General features: G+C 27.6%; 2 protein-coding genes across 3 annotated transcripts in view; both read right to left on the reverse strand.

The window, feature by feature from the left end:
• Nucleotides 1-172: 172 nt before the first annotated feature.
• On the reverse strand, nt 173-20,759 carry LOC111422226 (uncharacterized). The gene is made up of 2 exons (XM_023055424.2): nt 20,613-20,759; nt 173-855 (listed from the first exon to the last, which is right to left on the reverse strand). Exons 1-2 carry the CDS (start codon nt 20,616-20,618, stop codon nt 223-225), a joined length of 639 nt encoding a protein of 212 aa, XP_022911192.1. The 5' UTR covers nt 20,619-20,759; the 3' UTR covers nt 173-222.
• The window catches only part of LOC111413526 (nuclear movement protein nudC), an 89,908-nt gene continuing 67,529 nt past the window's right edge, over nt 772-23,150 (reverse strand). The window contains exon 3 of one of the 2 annotated variants that reach the window (XM_071196213.1): nt 772-855. The gene's annotated coding sequence lies outside the window, so the exon portion shown is untranslated. The remainder of the gene's footprint in view (nt 856-23,150) is intronic. The other variant, XM_071196214.1, reaches the window with a different exon arrangement.

The following is a 23,150-nucleotide window of genomic DNA, read 5'->3' on the forward strand; positions in this document are numbered from 1 at the left end:
GTTAGAAAACTTTGTGTTTAAGTAAAAAAGGTTTCTGTAAAATTAGAGGTTAAATTGGTTGCCTACCTTAATCATTTCAACAAATTTATTTAATATAAAAACTTTATTTCTAACTTAAAATAATAATCAATTAATTAACTTAAACCTATTTTATAACTAAAAAAAAAATATATTTACAATAAAATAATAAGAGATCTTTTTATTAAAAATTTTTTGTTACATTTAAGGATAAAAACTTTGCAAACCATCGTTATAAAATCCGTATTTATCGGTTAAAACGAACACATCATTCGGTTTTCCATTAAAAACAAATTTCCCGGGAATTTTATAAACCCTCGAATCCGATTTTGATTTAATTTTGGTCTTTTTAATCTTCTTTACTTCATTTTCTTTAGCTGGAAAATCAACAAATCCCCCATTCCATTGATAAATCATCCCGGGTTTTCCATTCGATATAAAATCAACGGGGACGTTCAAAAACGACTCCGGAACGTTTAATTCCGGCTTTGAAACGTAACCAAATCCGGGGATAAACATGAAAGGTTGCGGGGGTAATCGAATGTAGTAAATCGGGGAATTAAAGACTTGGTTTGAAGCTGGTTTTGATTTTTTAACGCCATAACTCCGAGTTAAAGAGAAGACGTCATTCTTGATGTTATTTGCATCATTTTGATCTTTGTTTTCGTGTAATCGTTGAAAAGTTGAGGATAAAAAGTCGGTTTCTTCTGGTTTTTGAAGAAAGTCGAAATAGGATAACGATTTTTTGGTTTTTATTGGGTTCTTTGGTGCTGTTGAGACGATTTTTGTGGTTAATGTTATCCAGAATAGCGTTAGGTGGAGAAAAAATGATGAAACCTGAAAAATCAAAAATTTATATTTTTAAAATTATATTTTAACCTCTTAAGCGCTTTTTACGTCGAGCGTATGTGGTCAAATTTAATATTTAATATTTAATCTAATTTTGTTTTCATAACAAAGGACGCATCGTTTTGTCGGCTTTTGTTTTGTTGTAGGTGGAATGAAATCTGGGAAAAGTCGCTCTAGTAGTCAAGAAGGCCTTGGTGTCCTTGATCGGTCTTCTAAAAGATTAGCATATTTTTCGACAAGCATTTCACCCAGGTCCATCAGAAAATGTAGCCGTTATTTTTTATCACCAAGTGTTCGATGAATTTGGTAACAATTTATGGTAGTTATGTCCAAAAAGTGGCGAATATAATACGCGAAGGGAATGTCCTTGAACTGTTTGAATGAATAATTTTAGTGCACACAAATTCGGACAGCTATCTCGACCGTTGCATTCAGTGGATTACTAATTACTAGCGGATTAGTCGGATGAAGTCGTATTAGTTTCTTAATAAGGATCAATTCAGAAATTTTTTTTAGTCATAAAGCTGTTTTTAACATTAATGGATAGAAAATAAAAAATTCTTTAAAATGAACCCAAACTCGATTTATTTATCTCCAACCGTTATCGAGATATTTTAATCTTTACCAAAAAAAAATGGCGATTATTTGACATTTGACAGTTTTTAACAGAACTTTTTTATTTTTTAACACAACTACATCGTGTTTGGTATCAAATTAAAGCATTTTTGATTCTTATTACGATCATTTCAATATTTATCAAAAAATCACTATATTTAATTTTGACATTTGACAGTTCCTAACCTATTTTTTTTTATTTTTTAACCCAAATATATCGTGTTTGGCATCAAATTAAAGCATTATTGATTCTTATTACGATCATTTCAATATTTATCAAAAAATCGCTATATTAAATTTTGACATTTGACAGTTCCTAACCTATTTTTTTTTTTATTTTAACCCAAATATATCGTGTTTGGCATCAAATTAAAGCATTCTTGATTCTTATTAGGATCATTTCAATATTTATCAAAAAATCACTATATTTAATTTTGACATTTGACAGTTCCTAACCTATTTTTTTTTATTTTTTAACCCAAATATATCGTGTTTGGCATCAAATTAAAGCATTATTGATTCTTATTACGATCATTTCAATATTTATCAAAAAATCGCTATATTAAATTTTGACATTTGACAGTTCCTAACCTATTTTTTTTTTATTTTAACCCAAATATATCGTGTTTGGCATCAAATTAAAGCATTCTTGATTCTTATTAGGATCATTTCAATATTTATCAAAAAATCGCTATATTTAATTTTGACATTTGACAGTTCCTAACCTATTTTTTTTTATTTTTTAACCCAAATACATCGTGTTTGGTATCAAATTAAAGCATTTTTGATTCTTATTACGATCATTTCAATATTTATCAAAAAATCACTATATTTAATTTTGACATTTGACAGTTCCTAACCTATTTTTTTTTTATTTTTTAACCCAAATATATCGTGTTTGGCATCAAATTAAAGCATTTTTGATTCTTATTACGATCATTTCAATATTTATCAAAAAATCACTATATTTAATTTTGACATTTGACAGTTCCTAACCTATTTTTTTTTATTTTTTAACCCAAATATATCGTGTTTGGCATCAAATTAAAGCATTTTTGATTCTTATTACGATCATTTCAATATTTATCAAAAAATTGCTATATTAAATTTTGACATTTGACAGTTCCTAACCTATTTTCTTTTATTTTAACCCAAATATATCGTGTTTGGCATCAAATTAAAGCATTCTTGATTCTTATTAGGATCATTTCAATATTTATCAAAAAATCGCTATATTTAATTTTGACATTTGACAGTTCCTAACCTATTTTTTTTATTTTTCAACCCAAATATACCGTGTTTGGCATCAAATTAAAGCATTCTTGATTCTTATTAGGATCATTTCAATATTTATCAAAAAAAGTTACATTTAATTTTGACATTTGACAGTTTCTAACATAACTTTTTTATTTTTTAACCCAAATAAATCGTGTTTGGTATCAAATGAAAGCATTTTTAATTCTTATTACGATCATTTCAATATTTATCAAAAAATCGCTATACTTAATTTTTACATTTGACAGTTCCTAACCTATTTTTTTTTATTTTTTAACCCAAATAAATCGTGTTTGGTATCAAATGAAAGCATTTTTAATTCTTATTACGATCATTTCAATATTTATCAAAAAATCGCTATACTTAATTTTGACATTTGACAGTTCCTAACCTATTTTTTTTATTTTTTAACCCAAATACATCGTGTTTGGTATCAAATTAAAGCATTTTTGATTCTTATTACGATCATTTCAATATTTATCAAAAAATCGCTATATTTAATTTTGACATTTGACAGTTCCTAACCTATTTCTTTTTATTTTTTAACCCAAATACATCGTGTTTGATATCAAATTAAAGCATTTTTGATTCTTATTACGATCATTTCAATATTTATCAAAAAATCGCTATATTTAATTTTGACATTTGACAGTTCCTAATCTATTTTTTTTATTTTTCAACCCAAATATACCGTGTTTGGCATCAAATTAAAGCATTCTTGATTCTTATTAGGATCATTTCAATATTTATCAAAAAAAGTTACATTTAATTTTGACATTTGACAGTTTCTAACATAACTTTTTTATTTTTTAATCCAAATAAATCGTGTTTGGTATCAAATTAAAGCATTTTTGATTCTTATTACGATCATTTCAATATTTATCAAAAAATCGCTATACTTAATTTTGACATTTGACAGTTCCTAACCTTTTTTTTTTATTTTTTAACCCAAATATATCGTGTTTGGTATCAAATTAAAGCATTTTTGATTCTTATTACGATCATTTCAATATTTATCAAAAAATCGCTATATTTAATTTTGACATTTGACAGTTCATAACCTATTTTTCTTATTTTTTAACCCAAATATATCGTGTTTGGCATCAAATTAAAGCATTCTTGATTCTTATTAGGATCATTTCAATATTTATCAAAAAATTGCTATATTTGATTTTGACATTTGACAGTTCCTAACCTATTTTTTTTATTTTTCAACCCAAATATACCGTGTTTGGCATCAAATTAAAGCATTCTTGATTCTTATTAGGATCATTTCAATATTTATCAAAAAAAGTTACATTTAATTTTGACATTTGACAGTTTCTAATATAACTTTTTTATTTTTTAATCCAAATAAATCGTGTTTGGTATCAAATGAAAGCATTTTTGATTCGTATTAAAATCATTTCAATATTTATCAAAAAATCGTTATTTTCAGTTTTGACATTTGATAGTTTCTAACCTAAGTTTTTTATTTTTAACCCAAATACATCGTGTTTGGTATCAAATGAAAGCATTTTTGGTTCTTATTAAGGTCATTTCAATATTTATCAAAAAATCGTTATTTTCAATTTTGACATTTGACAGTTTCTAACCTAAGTTTTTTATTTTTTAACCCAAATACATCCTGTTTGGTATCAAATTAAAGCATTTTTGCTAAACTTTCGCTGTAATCGTCGTCCATATCGGAATTTTCAGAATCACATATATTTACATCTAATTTTTTTTGCCATCTCTAAATAATAAAACCAAATAATAATTTTAATTAGAAATTATTAGAGTTTAATTACTTTTTCTGTATAGTAATTTCGCAATTTGCGTATGCAATACGTGGAGCACCGAACAACAGCGCGAAAATGTGTTTTATAAGCGAACAGCGAATTAAAACGTGAAACCAGTTCAAGCATGTGTTAGACCGAAGTCTATACTAGCCTAAAATAAAATATACGTGGCGAAATTGTCTTGCCTATTGAATATCACTTTAATTTCTAAGATGTGAATATATCCGCATACCCACTTCGCAGCGACTTTCGTGATGACGATTATATGCGACATAAGCGCTTAAGAGGTTAAAACACTTTATAAAATATATTATAAACATTATTCATTCAAATAGAGTCTGCAGACAAAATGTGGGATATACATCGTGTTAATTAATTCGTCATCATTGCAAGTATGCAACCAATATCACAGTACTGGTATTGCAATACGAATACTGTGATATTGGTTGCATACTTGCAATGATGACGTCGGGTACGATAATTAATTAACACACTGTAGTTACAAGGTAAATGGAGAGACCACGTAGGAAGATCTACATTTTGGCTACGTTTTTAAATCGCTATAGTTGCAATTGAGGTGGCACGAAAGCTGGAGTTTAAAGTCACAACTGGGGACTCTGAATTGGTGAAGAAAGACAGGGTAATACACATTCCTATTAAAAGAGAAAGAAGAAGAACATAAAATTGAACAAAATCGGAAGATTTGAAGTGTAGCACAAAGGTGCAACGAAACGCTAAACAAAATGTAAAATTCAAAGCAATTTATAGGGATAAGGGAGAATATGAAAATGTTACAAGTATATTTGGATTAATGATATCACTACTTCTTCTTTTAAAATCAAAAATTGTTACAACTTATCTTGATATAGCTGATAGCACTACATTAAAATTATTAACGACAATATCTGTAACTAACATTGAAGCTACATACAAACGAAATGTCCAATAAATTACAAAAAAATCTGGTTTAGATAGATGTAAGGTGTAGTGTGCCATACACTACACAAGGTAGTATATGTAGTATAGTGAGAGAACCAAGATATACAGGGTGTGGCACAATACAGTCCCTAGTTTCAAATAATCACAGAGCTTTGTTCTGGAGACAGGATCTGCAGTTCAAAAAGCCAATTGGTCGACTTGAAAGTGTGCGAATATTCAAAAAACTCGCCACATTAAGAACATCAAGATCAATCCAGAAATGAAAGCCGAATTTTAAGAACAAATTCCTCTTTGAAGACACTGAAGGAGCAGCAGAAGTGTGGTGCTGTTTGAGAGTACCTCATTAAGTGACGCATCTGGTTGTGATAAAATTGGGCTTATTAACCCATATCCGCATTAATAAGAGTATTGTTCATGTGGTGTTGTACAATTGCGTGAGTGCTAGTATCATAAATGCGTAGTTTTAAAGCTAAAACAGGAAGAGCCGACAAAAATTGACGAACTATAAGAATGAGCTTTTTGTATATACTTTAATCTATTGTTGTAACACCATAACAAGGCATTTTCTGAAAGCTGCAGTATTTTCTGGTTATTATAGTTGAGTAAAAGAGACATGTGTGAACTTGTATATATCACCAAAACATTCGTTACAACCCTACACTGTACAGGTGTCCCGTTAAGGGTACGCAGCGGCTGTATCTCGACAACGGTGAGGCCTATAGGTTTGGGAAAAAAATTCTTATAAGCAAAGTGGGCAAGAGAAATAGCTGGAAATTATTTTGAAGTTCGTAATTCGACCGCTAGGGGGCGTAACTGCCATAGAGAAACATAAAATTCCCGCTATCTCAGAAAGTTACACGATGAGCTATAACTTTGACAACATCATTTAGTAGCTTGGATAATACCGCATCGCTTTTATTTTGCAATATTTCTCATATCTGTCATAATAATGGAGGGGGAGGCCAATGCGTTTTCAAATGTTTACAATTTAATATCTCCTGGACCATTCAACCGATTTGAATATTTTTGATCTTAATAATAAGTCTGCTAATTCGAGAACGGGTGGCGATATCAAAATGCGGTTTTCACTAATATTTAGCAAATTTTATGGTCTGTGAAGTAAATAGTACCGTTCCATTTAACTTTTCTTCAAAAATCACCCTCTAGCTTATTTGTTTTAAAGCAAACGGTCTTACTGAAAATATCTTTAAAAAGAGCATAAAATGCTGTTTCAAACAACACCGAAAATATTCCACCCTGTATATGTATACCGGGTGATTCAGACCACCCGTACCAGGGATTTTTGTCAAAAACGCGATTATATAAGAAGTTGCAATAAAAAATATGATAATAAAATCATGTATGAAGAATTCAATACACCAGTTTTTATCACGGTGGTAACACCGGAAGTTGATGGTAATGACATCAACTTAAAAATTTTCCAAGTTGTCATATGAATTAAGTTTTACCGTGGAATAGATATTTTAAAAATAAACAACTTTTGCTTTAACTCTTCTTAGATTTAATGCAACGTCTAAGTTAAAGCTAAAGTTAAAGCAGAAGTTGTTTATTTTTAAAACATCTATTCTACGATAAAACTTAATTCATATGACAACTTGGAAAATTTTTAAGTTGACGTCATTACCACCAACTTCCGGTGTTACTAGCGTGATAAAAACGGGTACATTGGATTCTTCATATACGATTTTATTATCATATTTTTTATTGCAACTTCTTAGGTAATCGCGTTTTTGAGAAAAATCCCTGGTACGGGTGGTCTGAATCACCCGGTATGTACATATACAGGGTGGTTCAGTTTTTAATCGGGAAACTTTACTAAGACGTAGTACTTGCCAAAATAATACAAGTTTTTTATATAAACATAGGGTCGCAACTCCTTTGTTTTCGAGCTATAAGCTCTCAAAGTTGAGTCAAAAATTTACATTTTATCATTTATTTTGTGTATAAGCAAACCGTTGAATTTGAAATTTTATATGTATGTAATTACTGGTTAACACCTTATTTTCAACGATATCTTAAACTTTCCCTTTGATTCTTTTATAACAACTTTTTAATGCCACTTGCCCTAAAGGCCCAGAAGTTGTAATTCCTAGTTGTAAAATGATAAAGAATGCATGAATTAATCGTAGAATAGTTCTGGCAATGCGATTACTAGGAATTGGACTAAATGGATTGATCAAGTTTTGTGCTTTCATGGAAATACCACGTCCGATTTTCCAATCTTTCTACGACAAATTAGTAAATGTAATTTTGATCGCAACATCATCAGTAAGAAACGCCAACATGAAAGAAGCAGCACAAAAAGAGAAAAAGATGAGTGAAGAAAATGGACAATATCAAGGAATAACGGTTTCCGGTGATGGCTCTTGGAGAAGGCGCGGATTTTCTTCTCTTTTTGGAATTACGTCATTAATTGGTTGGATTACTGGACAAATTGTTGATGTTGAGGTAAAATCTAAATATTGCAAAAGTTGCGAACACTGGAAGAGTAAATTGGAAACATCTCAATATGACGAATGGTATAAAGCACATGTCGATGTATGTCAAGCAAACCACGAAGGATCATCTAGAAAAATGAAAAATGATCGAGATGTTCAAACGCTCAGAAAAGTTACACGGGTTTAAATACTTAAACTACATCGGGGATGGTGATAGTAAAACCTTCAAAGGTATCGTCGACGCTGATCCATACGAAAATTTAGTAGGAATGCATTACGCATGTACAGAAAAGAATGGGTACGCGACTACGAAATCTAAAGAAATCATCGAAAGGCCTTGGAGGGAGAGGGAAACTAACTGACAATGATCCGCCCAGTTCCACTTGAGCTTTGCCACAATGTTGACCGCATCATTTACGCCAGTTCTTCTTCGTAGGTCTTCATTTAGTATGTGGTTCCTCAAGGTCTTTGCGTTACTTTGAGCCTCCTGGTAATGGCCACCGTTAATGTTAAAGTTCCGGAACCGTATGTCATAACCAAAGGAGGAACCACGCATTGATTGAAAACCTTTCTTTTCAAATATACAGGAATATCGCTCATGAAGATGTCTCTAAGTTTCTTGTAGGCTGCCCATGCGAGTATCATCCTTCTGTTTAGTTCGCTTGTTTGATTATTATCTCTCGGTACACGAACCTCATGGCCAAGATATATGGCTGCGGTGCGAACCAACTGAGATGAGTACTTTAAGAACAATAGTGGAAAGAACAAGAAAAGATAGAGTTAGGAACAAAATTGTAAGAGATTTTTGTGGATTCGAATATGTCATGAGGTTTGCTAGGGGAAAAATAAAAAAAATTAATGAATACTTCCAAAGAATGGAAGAAACCTGGCTGATTAAGACAAAAGAGACCAAACATAAGCTAAAAAGAGATCCCGGGAGACCAAGAAGTTGGATTTCCCGAAACTTTCTCGAAATATATGTACACTTTAAAGCTAATAACACCAGAAATGTGTATGAATTAGTTAAGACAAAGGCACAAATCGCACTCAGCTCTATGCTGAGATGGAACAGGAAAAATAATATGTGATAGTGAAATGAATGACATTTGAAAAAATTATTTCCAAAACCTATTAAGCATACAGAAACTGATTTGGAAACAGACAGCAGTCAGTCACACCAAAGAAAGGATAGTGTCATGGAACCTATATCAATCAGTGAGGTTCAAAACGCAATCTCTGCGTCAAAACATGGAAAGGCATCAGAGATTAATAACATACCATCGAAAGTATTCAAGATAGAAGTATTCATTATCACCAATATTGATGTAACAGCTTGGAACAAGATTTCTCCTAAATTTTGTTGATATTTAGACTCAGTTGCATACTTCAGCATCAGTTTCATCTCTCCAAGACTATCCGAAATAAGGACTATATCGTCCGCGTAGCGCAAATTACTCATTGTCATCAATTTTTATACCTTTTTGAGTCCAATCCAGTTGTTTAAATGCACTATCCAGGACTGTGATGAACAATTTGGGTTCAACATTATATCACCTTGTCTTACCCCACGCCCAATGGGTATTCGGTCAGTCCTTTTATGCAATTTTACCGTTATTGTAGCATTCTTGTAAATGTTATAAATAAGTTTGGTGTATCGATCATGGACTCTGCATTCTTGAAGTACTTACAAAACTACCATCAACTCAATTTAAATCAAATTTTATAAATACCTCTAAATACTAGGGTAAATACCCCAGGGTATATATCCAGGGAATTTTCCCTTGAAAATAAATACCTGGGTATTTAACAACACTGATTGTCATACCTCGACTTTGTAATATTTTTCGCTAAAAAAAGATCGCAACCTCAAACTCCTGTCGGATATATTCTGTAACAACGGTTTTCCTCGTTCGTTAGTTAATAGAGTCCTCCGTTTTCCGGACCCATAACAGTCCCAGTCGGAATGCCACATCACAGCTTGATTGGTCGATGACACGTCCTTCTGACGACGAGCTTTTGCTAAGATCCCCTTCATTCCCGGTCTCACTGACAATTTGGTTAACATCTTTAGTGATTGTCCGTTGAAGTTTGCAAAATACACCTGCAAACCTCTAACAAGGTTGTTTTCGAGGTTATAAGATCCTACTACTCTTCTTCTCCAATCGAACTTGGTCCAATACCTTAAATCGAGGGTGTCACAACACACTAGAGACTCTGAAATTTGGTGGTACTGCGCTTATTGAACATCATGTCTCTATGGGCCATAAATTTGACTTTGATCAGACCAAGATTCTATGTGGAGAAAACTTATATATAATAGGAGACTCTTCCTGGAGATGTTTCACATTTCTGCCTTGTCTAACACTGTCAACTTTAGAACTGACCCCCAGGATCTTAGCGAGATCTACTGTCACCTGATTGAACTGGCCAGTAAGCCTTGATCTCCCCCCTCCTTTTTAGTGTTTCATCATCTTTGGGCGTTGATAGCCCAGCCTCACAGCCTTTTTTGACAAAAATTTACACACAATTTACAATTTACGTTGTTCTTTATCAGATGATCCGAATGATATTTAGCCACTCTCTCATTTCTTGACAGGTGGAACTCTCGCATCAATTCCAGAAATATCATTAATGGATATATAATCGTCTCTACTTATTCCCACTTTTACCACCTCTTGATAAATTTATCCGATAGATAATTACCATGGTTACAGCGGTTTTAAGCGCTCTCATTGGCTAAGAGCGCCAATTTATCTATCGGTTAAATTTATCAAGAGGTGGTAAAAGTGGGTCTTAGGTCCATTACTACCATCTTTTAGTTAAATTTATCTTATAGATAAACCCATCTACTAGCCAATCAGATTTTTTGATAATAACCGAAAATAATAAATTATTTCTACTAAAAAATTAGAACGTGAATGTTAAATACACACTGAAAACGGTTTATTGAATTATTTAATGCAATAATATTAATTAGCAGTTGCTTATATAAAAATAAGCCAATCAAATTATTATGGGAATAAATTGTGAGCTGAGGTGCTTTTTCGATCGAGCTTAATCATAGCAATCAAGAATTCATGTCATTTAAAGTTTAGAAAGAAAAAATTAAATCAAAAATCGATTTATGAATTTCATTAAAATTTGTTTGAGGAAATTGGTGAATTTCAAAAAATCATATCAAAGATAATTTTGAAAATTCTGAAATGTTTTTTGTACCAAATTGAAGCTTAAACATTTCTCTTTCCGACGACTTATAAATAAATTCAAAAATTATGCGAAAGAAGCTGGAGACGTGTTATTTATGAACATACTTAAAATCTAACAAGTACGATTTTGTGTAATAATTAATATCTCAAAAATAAAAGATATTTTGCAAAACGATCATTTTCATTGAAAAGCTTATAATTTTGTGTATAGATGCTCATAATTTCGTAGCGATTTAATAAAACACCGATTTAATACAACTTTTTGAAAATCACCGAAAATATTTGTGCCTTCTAAAAATTTTGAATATGCACGATTATGTTTAACAATTAATATCTCATAACCTAAAAGATATTCTGCAAAACGGCCATTTTCATTAAAAAGCTTATAATTTTGTGTATGGATGCTGATAATTTCGTAGCGATTTAATAAAACCCCGATTTATGACAATTTTTTGAAAATCATCGAAAATATTAGTTTCTTTTAAAAATTTTGAATAAAAACGATTGTGTTTAATAATTAATATCTCAAAAACTAAAAGATGTTTTGCAAAACGGTCTTTTTCATTGAAAAGCTTATAATTTTGTTTATTAATGTTTATAATATTATAGCGATTTATTAAAACCCTGATTTATTATGATTTTTTGAAAATCATCGAACATATTAGTTTCTTCTAAAAATTTATAATAAGCACCATTGTGTATAACAATTAATAACTCAAAAACTAAAAGATATTTTGCAAAACAGTCTTTTTCATTAAAAAGCTTATAATTTTGTGTACAGATGCTGATAATTTCGTAGCGATTCAATAAAACCCCGATTTATTACAATTTTTTGAAAATCATCGAAAATACTAGTTTCTTCTAAAAATTTTGAATAAAAACGATTGTGTTTAATAATTAATATTTTAAAAACTAAAAGATATTTTGCAAAACGGTCTTTTTCATTGAAAAGCTTATAATTTTGTTTATTAATGTTGATAATATTATAGCGATTTATTAAAATCCTGATTTATTATGATTTTTTGAAAATCATCAAAAATATTAGTTTCGTCTAAAAATTTATAATAAGTACGATTGTGTATAACAATTAATAACTCAAAAACTAAAAGATATTTTACAAAATGATCATTTTCATTGAAAAGCTTATAATTTTGTGTACAGATACTAATAATTTCGTAGCGATTCAATAAAACCCCGATTTATTAAAATTTTTTGAAAATTATCGAAAATATTAGTTTCTCCTAAAAATTTATAATAAGCACGATTGTGTATAATAAATAATAACTCAAAAACTAAAAGATATTTTTTAAAACGGTTTTTTTCATTGAAAAGCTTATAATTTTGTTTGTTTATGTTGATAATATTATAGCGATTTATTAAAACCCTGATTCATTATGATTTTTTGAAAATCATCAAAAACATTAGTTTCTTCTAAAAATTTATAATAAGCACAATTGTGTATAACAATTAATAACTCAAAAACTAAAAGATATTTTGCAAAACGATCATTTTCATTTAAAAGCTTATAATTTTGTGTACAGATGCTGATAATTTCGTAGCGATTCAATAAAACCCCGATTTATTACAATTTTTTGAAAATCATCGAAATATTAGTTTCTTCTAAAAATTTAGAATAAAAACGATTGTGTTTAATAATTAATATCTCAAAAACTAAAAGATATTTTGCAAAACGGTCCTTTTCATTGAAAAGCTTATAATTTTGTTTATTAATGTTGATAATATTATAGCGATTTATTAAAACCCTGATTTATTATGATTTTTTGAAAATCATCAAAAATATTAGTTTCTTCTAAAAATTAATAATAAGCACGATTGTGTATAACAATTAATAACTCAAAATCTAAAAGATATTTTACAAAACGATCATTTTCATTGAAAAGCTTATAATTTTGTGGACAGATGCTGATAATTTCGTAGCGATTCAATAAAACCCCGATTTATTACAATTTTTGGAAAATTATCGAAAATATTAGTTTCTTCTAAAAATTTAGAATAAAAACGATTGTGTTTAATAATAAATTAATATCTCAAAAACTAAAAGATATTTTGCAAAACGGTCTTTTTCATTGAAAAGCTTATAATTTTGTTTATTAATGTTGATAATATTATAGCGATTTATTAAAACCCTGATTTATTATGATTTATTGGAAATCATCAAAAAAATTAGTTTTTTTCTAAAAATTTATAATGAGCACTATTGTGTATAACAATTAACAACTCAAAAACTAAAAGATATTTTGCAAAACGGTCTTTTTCATTAAAAAGCTTATAATTTTGTGTATAGGTGCTGATAATTTCGTAGCGATTCAATGAAACCCCGATTTATTACAATTTTTTGAAAATCATCGAAAATATTAGTTTCTTCTAAAAATTTAGAATAAAAACGATTGTGTTTAATAATTAATATCTCAAAAACTAAAAGATGTTTTGTAAAACGGTCTCTTTCATTGAAAAGCTTATAATTTTGTTTGTTTATGTTGATAATATTATAGCGATTTATTAAAACCATGATTTATCAAAACGATTTATTGAATTATTTAATGTAATAATATTAGTTTGCTTATATAAAAATAAACCACTTCGATTATAAAAATATTGAGTTAAAAATTACAGAAAATACCTATAATAACGTAAAATTGGTTTACAACGTTTTCCTTTTTCTATATACGTTTATGTTTTTCGTTTATTTTTTCGACAAATTTGTCGAAAGCATTTAAGTAAAATTACCAGTTCGAAATCTAGGCCGAACCAGGCACTTCCTGTCGTTAAATCGAACCGCGTTTAAAGAAACCTGTTTAAAATTCTTTTAAATTCCGTCGATTCTTAAAGAAAACTGCTGCAAAATTAGTTTTATTTTCGAAATTTTAAACACCTCGAACGAAAAGTAATTTTAAAAATAGAACGTATCTCATTAAAACGTTAACAAGAAGTGTTAAAAGTATTTTTTATTCCTTTCGGTCATTTTCTTATTTACTTTGTCCTTCGATGCTACCCGCTATTTATTTCGTCCTATTTACCTTTGATTTTTAGATGTTTGATTTGAGCAAACGTTGAAAATGCATCTTGGAGCCGAACCCAACCCAAAAATTCCTTTACTATATTCCAAAGAAAAAAGTTTATGTAGCTTTTAGATCTTCTGGGCTAGATTTTCAAAAAAAAAGTTGTATTTTAATGCTGTGTTATAATTAACTAAATTGCAATTATCTACGCACTTAAGTTATTCACCCGTAATCAAATTATTATGGGAATAAATTGTGAGCTGAGGTGCTTTTTCGATCGAGCTTAATCATAGCAATCACGAATTCATGTCATTTAAAGTTTAGAAAGAAAAAATTAAATCAAAAATCGATTTATGAATTTTATTAAAATTTGTTTGAGGAAATTGGTGAATTTCAAAAAATCATATCAAAGATAATTTTGAAAATTCTGAAATGATTTTTGTACCAAATTCAAGTTTAAACATTCCTCTTCCAGATGGGTTCTAATTATATTTCAAAATTATACGAAAGTAGTTGGAAAAAAATTATGAATTAACGTGGACATAATTAAAATCAGTTTTGGAAAATTGGTGAATTTCAAAAAATCATATCAAATTTAATTTTGAACATTTAGACAAACTTTTTGTACCAAATTGATGCTTTAACATTTCTCTTTCAGACAACTTATAAGTATATTCCAAAATTATGCGAAAAAAGATGGAAAAAAATTATAACTGCACGTGCTGTTTATGGAGGTAATTAAAATCTGTTTGGGAAAATTAGTAAATTTCAAAAAATTATAGCAACGTTAATTTTGAACATTCAGAAATAATTTTTGTACCAAATTGAAGCTAAACATTTCTCTTTCCGACGACTTATAAGTGAATTCAAAAATTATGCAAAAGAAGCTTAAAATCTAACAAATACGATTTTGTGTAATAATTAATATCTCAAAAAATAAAAGATATTTTGCAAAACGGTCATTTTTATTGAAATTCTTATAATTTAGTGTATGGATGCTGATAATTTCGTAGTAATTTAATGAAACCCTGATTTATTTAAATTTTTTGAAAATCACCGCAAATATTTGTGTCTTCTAAAAATTTTGAATATGCACGATTATGTTTAATAATTAATATCTCAAAAACTAAAAGATATTTTGCAAAACGATCGTTTTCATTAAAAAGCTTATAATTTTGTGTATGGATGCTAATAATTTCGTAGCGATTCAATAAAACCCCGATTTATTACAATCTTTTGAAAATCACCGCAAATATTTGTGTCTTCTAAAAATTTTGAATATGCACGATTATGTTTAATAATTAATATCTCAAAAACTAAAAGATATTTTGCAAAACGATCGTTTTCATTAAAAAGCTTATAATTTTGTGTATGGATGCTAATAATTTCGTAGCGATTTAATAAAACACAGATTTATTAAAATTTTTTGAAAATCATCGAAAATATTAGTTTATTCTATAAATTTAGACTAAGCATGATTGTGTTTAATAATTAATATCTCAAAAACTAAAAGATATTTTGCAAAACGGGCATTTTCATTAAAAAGCTTATAATTTTGTGTATGGATGCTGATAATTTCATAGCGATTAATAAAACACCGATTTATTACAATTTTTTGAAAATCACCGAAATTATTTGTGTCTTCTAAAAATTTAGAATATGCACGAGTGTGTTTAATGATTAATATCTTGAAAACTAAAAGATGTTTTGTAAAACGGTCTTCTTCATTGAAAAGCTTATAATTTTGTTTATAAGTACTAATAATTTCGTAGCGACCAATGAAACCTCGATTTATAACAAATTTTGGAAAATCGCCTACAATATTTGTTTCTTCTAAAAATTTAGAATAAGCATGATTGTGTTTAATAATTAATATCTCAAAAACTAAAACATAATTTGTAAAACGGTCTCCTCCAATGAAAAGCTTATAATTTTGCTTACAAGTGCTGGTAATTACATAGCGCTTTAACGAAAGCCCGATTTAATACAATTTTTTGAAAATCACCGAAATTATTTGTTTCTTCTAAAAATTTAGAACAAAAACGATTGTGTATAATAATTAATAACTCAAAAACTAAAAGATATTTTTTAAAACGGTCTTTTTCATTGAAAAGCTTATAATTTTATATATGGATGCTGATAATTTCGCAGAGCGATTTAATGAAACACCGATTTATTACAATTTTTTGAAAATCACCGATAATATTTGCTTTTTCTAAACATTTAGAATAAGCACGATTGTGTTTAATAATCAATATCTCAAAATCTAAAAGATATTTTGCAAAACGGTCATTTTCATTGAAAAGCTTACGATTTTGTTTATAAGTACTATAATTTCGTAGAAATTTCATGAAACCCCGATTTATTACAATTTTTTGAAAATCACCGAAAATAATTGTTTCTTCTAAAAATTTTGAATAAGCACGATTGTGTTTAATAATCAATATCTCAAAAACTAAAAGATATTTTTTAAAACGGTCTTTTTCATTGAAAAGCTTATAATTTTGTGTATGGATGCTGATAATTTCGTAGCGATTCAATAAAACCCCGATTTATTACAATTTTTTGAAAATCATCGAAAATATTAGTTTATTCTAAAAAAGTACAATAAGCATGATTGTGTTTAATAATTAATATCTCAAAAACTAAAAGATATTTTACAAAACGATCATTTTCATTGAAAAGCTTATAATTTTGTGTATAGATGCTGATAATTTCGTAGCGATTTAATGAAACCACGATTTATTACAATTTTTTGAAACTCATCTAAAATATTAGTTTCTTCTAAAAATCTGGAATAATCACAATTGTTTAATAATTAATTTCTCAAGAACTAAAAGATATTTTTTAAAACGGTCTTTTTCATTGAAAAGCTTATAATTTTGTTTACGAGTGTCGATAATTTGATAGTGATTTAATGAAACCCCGAGTTATTACAATTTTTTGAAAATCACCGAAAATATTTGTTCCTTCTAAAAATTTAGAATAAGCACGATTGTGTTTAATAATTAATATCTCAAAAACTAAAAGATATTTAGTAAAACGGTCTTTTTCATTGAAAAGCTTATAATTTTGTAAATGGATGCCGATAATTTGGTAGTGATTTAATCAAACCCCAATTTATTACAATTTGTTGAAAATCACCGAATTTATTTATTTCTTCTAAAAATTTAGAATAAGCACGATTATCTTTAATAATTAATATCTCAAAAACTAAAAGATATTTTGTGAAACGGTCTGTTTCATTGTAAAGCTTATTATTTTGTTTATTAATATTGATAATATTATAGCGATTTATTAAAACCCCGATTTATTATGATTTATTGAATATAACCGAAAATATATTTTTGTAATAATTTAGAATAATCTTGATTGCCTTTAATAATTAATACCTTAAAAACTAAAAGATATTTTGTAAAACGGTCTTTTTCAATGAAAAGCTTATAATTTTGTTTGCGAGTGCTGATAATTTCGTATTGATTTAATGAAACACCGATTTATTACATTTTTTTGAAAATCACCGAAAAAATTGTTTGTTCTAAAAACTTAGAATATGCACCATTGTGTTTAATAATTAATATCTCAATAATTAAAAGATATTTTGTAAAACGGTCTCCTTTATTGAAAAGCTTATAATTTTGTTTAGGAGTGTCGATAATTTGATAGTGATTTAATGAAACCCCGATTTATTACAATTTTTTGAAAATCACCGAAAATATTTGTTCCTTTTAAAAATTTAGAATAAGCACGATTGTATTTAATAATTAATATCTCAAAAACTAAAAGATATTTTGCAAAACGGTCTTTTTCATTGAAAAGCTTATAATTTTGTTTACTAATGTTGATAATATTCTAGCGATTTATTAAAACCCTGATTTATTATAATTTTTTGAAAATCATCAAAAATATTAGTTTCTTCTAAAAATTTAGAATAAAAACGATTGTGTATAACAATTAATAACTCAAAAACTAAAAGATATTTTACAAAACGATCATTTTCATTAAAAAGCTTATAATTTTGTGTATAGATGCTGATATTTTCGTAGCGATTTAATGAAACCCCGATTTATTACAAATTTTTGAAAATCACCGAAAAATTAATAATTAATATCTCAAAAACTAAAAGATATTTTGCAAAACGGTCTTTTTCATTGAAAAGCTTATAATTTTGTTTGCTTATGTTGATAATATTATAACGATTTATTAAAACCCTGATTTATTTTGATTTTTTGAAAATCATCAAAAATATTAGTTTCTTCTAAAAATTTATAATAAGCACGATTGTGTATAACAATTAATAACTCAAAAACTAAAAGATATTTTACAAAACGATCATTTTCATTGAAAAGCTCATAATTTTGTGTATAGATGCTGATAATTTCGTAGCGATTCAATAAAACCCCGATTTATTACAATCTTTTGAAAATCATCGAAAATATTAGTTTTTTCTAAAAATTTAGAATAAAAACGATTGTGTTTAATAATTAATATCTCAAAAACTAAAAGATATTTTGCAAAACGGTCTTTTTCATTGAAAAGCTTATAATTTTGTTTGTTTATATTGATAATATTATAGCGATTTATTAAAACCCTGATTTATTACAATTTTTTGAAAATCATCGAAAATATTAGTTTCTTCTAAAAATTTTGAATAAAAACGATTGTGTTTAATAATTAATATCTCATAAAGTAAAAGATATTTTGCAAAACGGTCTTTTTCATTGAAAAGCTTATAATTTTGTGTATAGATGCTGATAATTTCGTAGCGATTCAATAAAACCCCGATTTATTACAATCTTTTGAAAATCATCGAAAATATTAGTTTTTTCTAAAAATTTATAATAAGCACGATTGTGTATAACAATTAATAACTCAAAAACTAAAAGATATTTTACAAAACGGTCTTTTTCATTGAAAAGCTTATAATTTTGTGTATAGATGCTGATAATTTCGTAGCGATTCAATAAAACCTCGATTTGTACAATTATCGAACATTTAGTTTCTTCTAAAAATTTTGAATAAAATCGATTGTGTTTAATAATTAATATCTCAAAAACTAAAAGATATTTTGCAAAACGGTGTTTTTCATTGAAGAGCTTATAATTTTGTTTGTTTATGTTAATAATATTGTAGCGATTTATTAAAACCCTGATTTATTATGATTTATTGAAAATCATCAAAAATATTAGTTTCTTCTAAAAATTTATAATAAGCACGATTCTGTATAACAATTAATAACTCAAAAACTAAAAGATATTTTGCAAAACGGTCTTTTTCATTGAAAAGCTTATAATTTTGTGTATAGATGCTGATAATTTCGTAGCGATTCAATAAAACCCCGATTTATTACAATATTTTGAAAATCATCGAAAATATTAGTTTCCTCTAAAAATTTTGAATAAAAACGATTGTGTTTAATAATTAATATCTCAAAAACTCAAAGATATATTGTAAAATGGTCTTTTTCATTGAAAAGTTTATAATTTTGTTTATTAATGTTGATAATATTATAGCGATTTATTAAAACCCTGATTTATTATGATTTTTTGAAAATCATTAAAAATATTAGTTTCTTCTAAAAATTTATAATAAGCACGATTGTGTATAATAATTAATAACTCAAAAACTAAAAGATATTTTTTAAAACGGTCTTTTTCATTGAAAAGCTTATAATTTTGTTTATTAATGTTGATAATATTATAGCGATTTATTAAAACCCTGATTTATTATGATTTTTTGAAAATCATCAAAAATATTAGTTTCTTCTAAAAATTTTGAATAGAAACGATTGTGTTTAATAATTAATATCTCCAAAAATTAAAAGATTTTTTGCAAAACGGTCTTTTTCATTGTAAAGCTTATAATTTTGTTTATTAATGCTAATAATATTATAGCGATTTATTAAAACCCCGATTTATTATGATTTTTTGAAAATAACCGAAAATATTTTTTTCTACAAATTTATAATAATCTTCATTATTTTTAATAATTAATATCTCAAAATCTAAAAGAGAAAACATAACATTATTTACGAATGCTTATAATTTTATTCAATTTCTTTCGCGATTTTGAACTGAGTCATTAAAATAAATGAGCAGATTTTCAAATTTCGATTAAAATCGTTTTAATTTTTTGGTGTGCTAATTATCTACTTTAAACGACTCGGGTTTTTTTAATTGTCTTAAAGATATCTCCAAAAAACGACTTGAAAGAAAAAGTTTAATAACTTTTTTAGTGTTTATACTAAGTGGTCGAGGATTAAACGACCATTAGCCTCAGAAATCGTGACTAAACAACTTTTTTTTAGGAACCGATTTTTTATTACGCTCTCCAAAAACGTTTTGTTCTATTACTTATTTTTCAAATGCCAATTACATTTTTTTTAAATCATTTAATAAGGTTTTCTAAACTATATTATTTTTTTATAAATTTGTTATTTAAAAATTTTACCTTCATGATTTTGTCCACTTTAAATTTTCTTTGCACAATTATTAAACATTAGAACTCGAAATGAAACTTTTTATTAATTCGAATTAATTTTGAGTGTTTTGAAAAGTCTAGAAATTTAGTTTTAAAGACGTCCACTCGGCGCGAAATCGCAACAGCGACTGTTAACTGAAGAGAAACGGATCCGAGTTTTTATAGTAAAGTATACATAGAAGATACCGTTTAATTTTTTCCTGGTTCTCTTCATTTTTTTCGGCCCACAAACGAAGAAAATCACTTCAAATTCATAATATTTTCTTATTATAATCGGTGAGGAGGTTTTATGTTTTATTTAAATTATAATTTCTTTCTTAACTCCATCTTTATTTTGTATTAAACTTAATAGTGGGTCGAAGAAAGTCTAAAAATCTTTTTTTTTAACCTTTTTTTCCAAAGAATAACCAGTATAAGTGTTGTAATGGTACATTGAGCGCCGGTTTTTCGGCATTTTTTGCTTTAAATCTACTTACTTAGAGATCTTAGAGAAAGTACCAAACTACTTATGCGGTTATACGCCAAAAAAAATCTGTTCTATTTACATATTTTTATTTATAACGTAAAAAATTTCAAATTCTTCACGTTATTATTAATTATTTCATTATAAACCAACAATAAAAATCAATGAATATTGATTTAAGCGAATAGAAAGCGAGAAATCAATTCTTCTTCTCTGCCAATTTGGTTTTAGCGTTGGAGTTAAAAGCAAAACCCGGTTGTTATTGAAATATTAACGTGGGCGTTCACTAAATAATTCAAAGGAGGACGATTGACGACTTTAAACTGAAGAAAAAAACCGGGGGCTTTGCCTCTTTGCCACTCTTGATGAGGATGTGAAAAGTTTTAAAAAAATCGCTTCCGGTTTATTTATTGAATTAAGAAACGATTTATATCGCGAGTACTTAAGATCTTAAATCCAACGATTTCTTTCTAATATCTAAAACGATTATAATCATCCCACTTATTACAGCTTAACACAAACAACAGTTATTATGGGAAAATCATGATATTTTAATGCCTAATATCTTAAAAGAGTGATTAATTAATAAAGAATGTTAAGTTATTTTTGAATGCTTCGATATCGGAAAGATTGAGTTAATCAGATTTTCGATTAATTACAACTTTTCGATTTTAACTTTTCTATTTTATAAATAAATTCAAAACGTGTTGGTTCTTATTAACACTTTGGGAAAATCTCATACTCATATTCCAAGAAATGGATTTTATACGAATTTTTAAAACTTAATCGACGAAAATTGCAAAATTCGAAAAAATTGTCGATTATTTCAAAAATTTATTTCTCAAAATCTAAAAGCGATTTTTCAAAACGGCTTGTTGCATTAAAAAGAGGATACTTTAATTAATAATTGGTGATATTTCCACAAAGATACTTCAAGAAATGAATTTTATAGCGAATTTTGAAAATTATTGATGAAAATTGCAACATCGAAAATGTTATCAAAACTTCAAATATTGTTTTCTCAAAAACTAAAAGTTATTTTTTAAAACGTGTTGGTTCATTGGAAAGAGGACTCTCTTATTAACAGTTTCGGAAAATCTCATAATCATATTACAAGAAATGGATTTTAAACGAATTTTTAAAACTTAATCGGCGAAAGTTGCAAAATTTGAAGAAATTGTCGATCATTTCAAAAATGTATTTCTTAAAAACTAAAAGCGATTTTTCAAAACGGCTTGTTGCATTAAAAAGGGGATCCTTTAATTAATAATTGGTGATATTTCCACAAAATTCCTTCAAGAAATAAATTTTATAGCAAATTTTGAAAATTATCGATGAAAATTGCAACATCGAAAATGTTATCAAAACTTCAAATATTGTTTTCTCAAAAACTAAAAGTTATTTTTTAAAACGTGTTGGTTCATTGGAAAAAGGACACTCTTATTAACACTTTCAGAATTTTTCATACTCATATTCCAAGAATTGGATTTTATACGAATTTTTAAAACTTAATCGGCGAAAGTTGCAAAATTTGAAAAAATTGTCGATCATTTCAAAAATTTATTTCTCAAAATCTAAAAGCGATTTTTCAAAACAGCTTGTTGCATTAAAAAGAGGATCCTTTAATTAATAATTGGTGATATTTCCACAAAATTCCTTCAAGAAATAAATTTTATAGCAAACTTTGAAAATTATCGATGAAAATTGCAACATCGAAAATTTTATCAAAACTTCAAATATTGTTTTCTCAAAAACTAAAAGTTATTTTTCAAAACGTGTTGGTTCATTGGAAAGAGGACTCTCTGATTAACAGTATCCGAAAATCTCATACTCATATTGCAAGAAATGGATTTTATACGAATTTTTAAAACTTAATCGGCGAAAGTTGCAAAATTTGAAGAAATTGTCGATCATTTCAAAAATGTATTTCTTAAAAACTAAAAGCGATTTTTCAAAACGGCTTGTTGCATTAAAAAGGGGATCCTTTAATTAATAATTGGTGATATTTCCACAAAATTCCTTCAAGAAATGAATTTTAAGCGAAT

The sequence above is a fragment of the Onthophagus taurus genome, chromosome 5 (genome assembly GCF_036711975.1).
Source record: "Onthophagus taurus isolate NC chromosome 5, IU_Otau_3.0, whole genome shotgun sequence".
Classification (NCBI taxonomy): domain Eukaryota; kingdom Metazoa; phylum Arthropoda; class Insecta; order Coleoptera; family Scarabaeidae; genus Onthophagus; species Onthophagus taurus.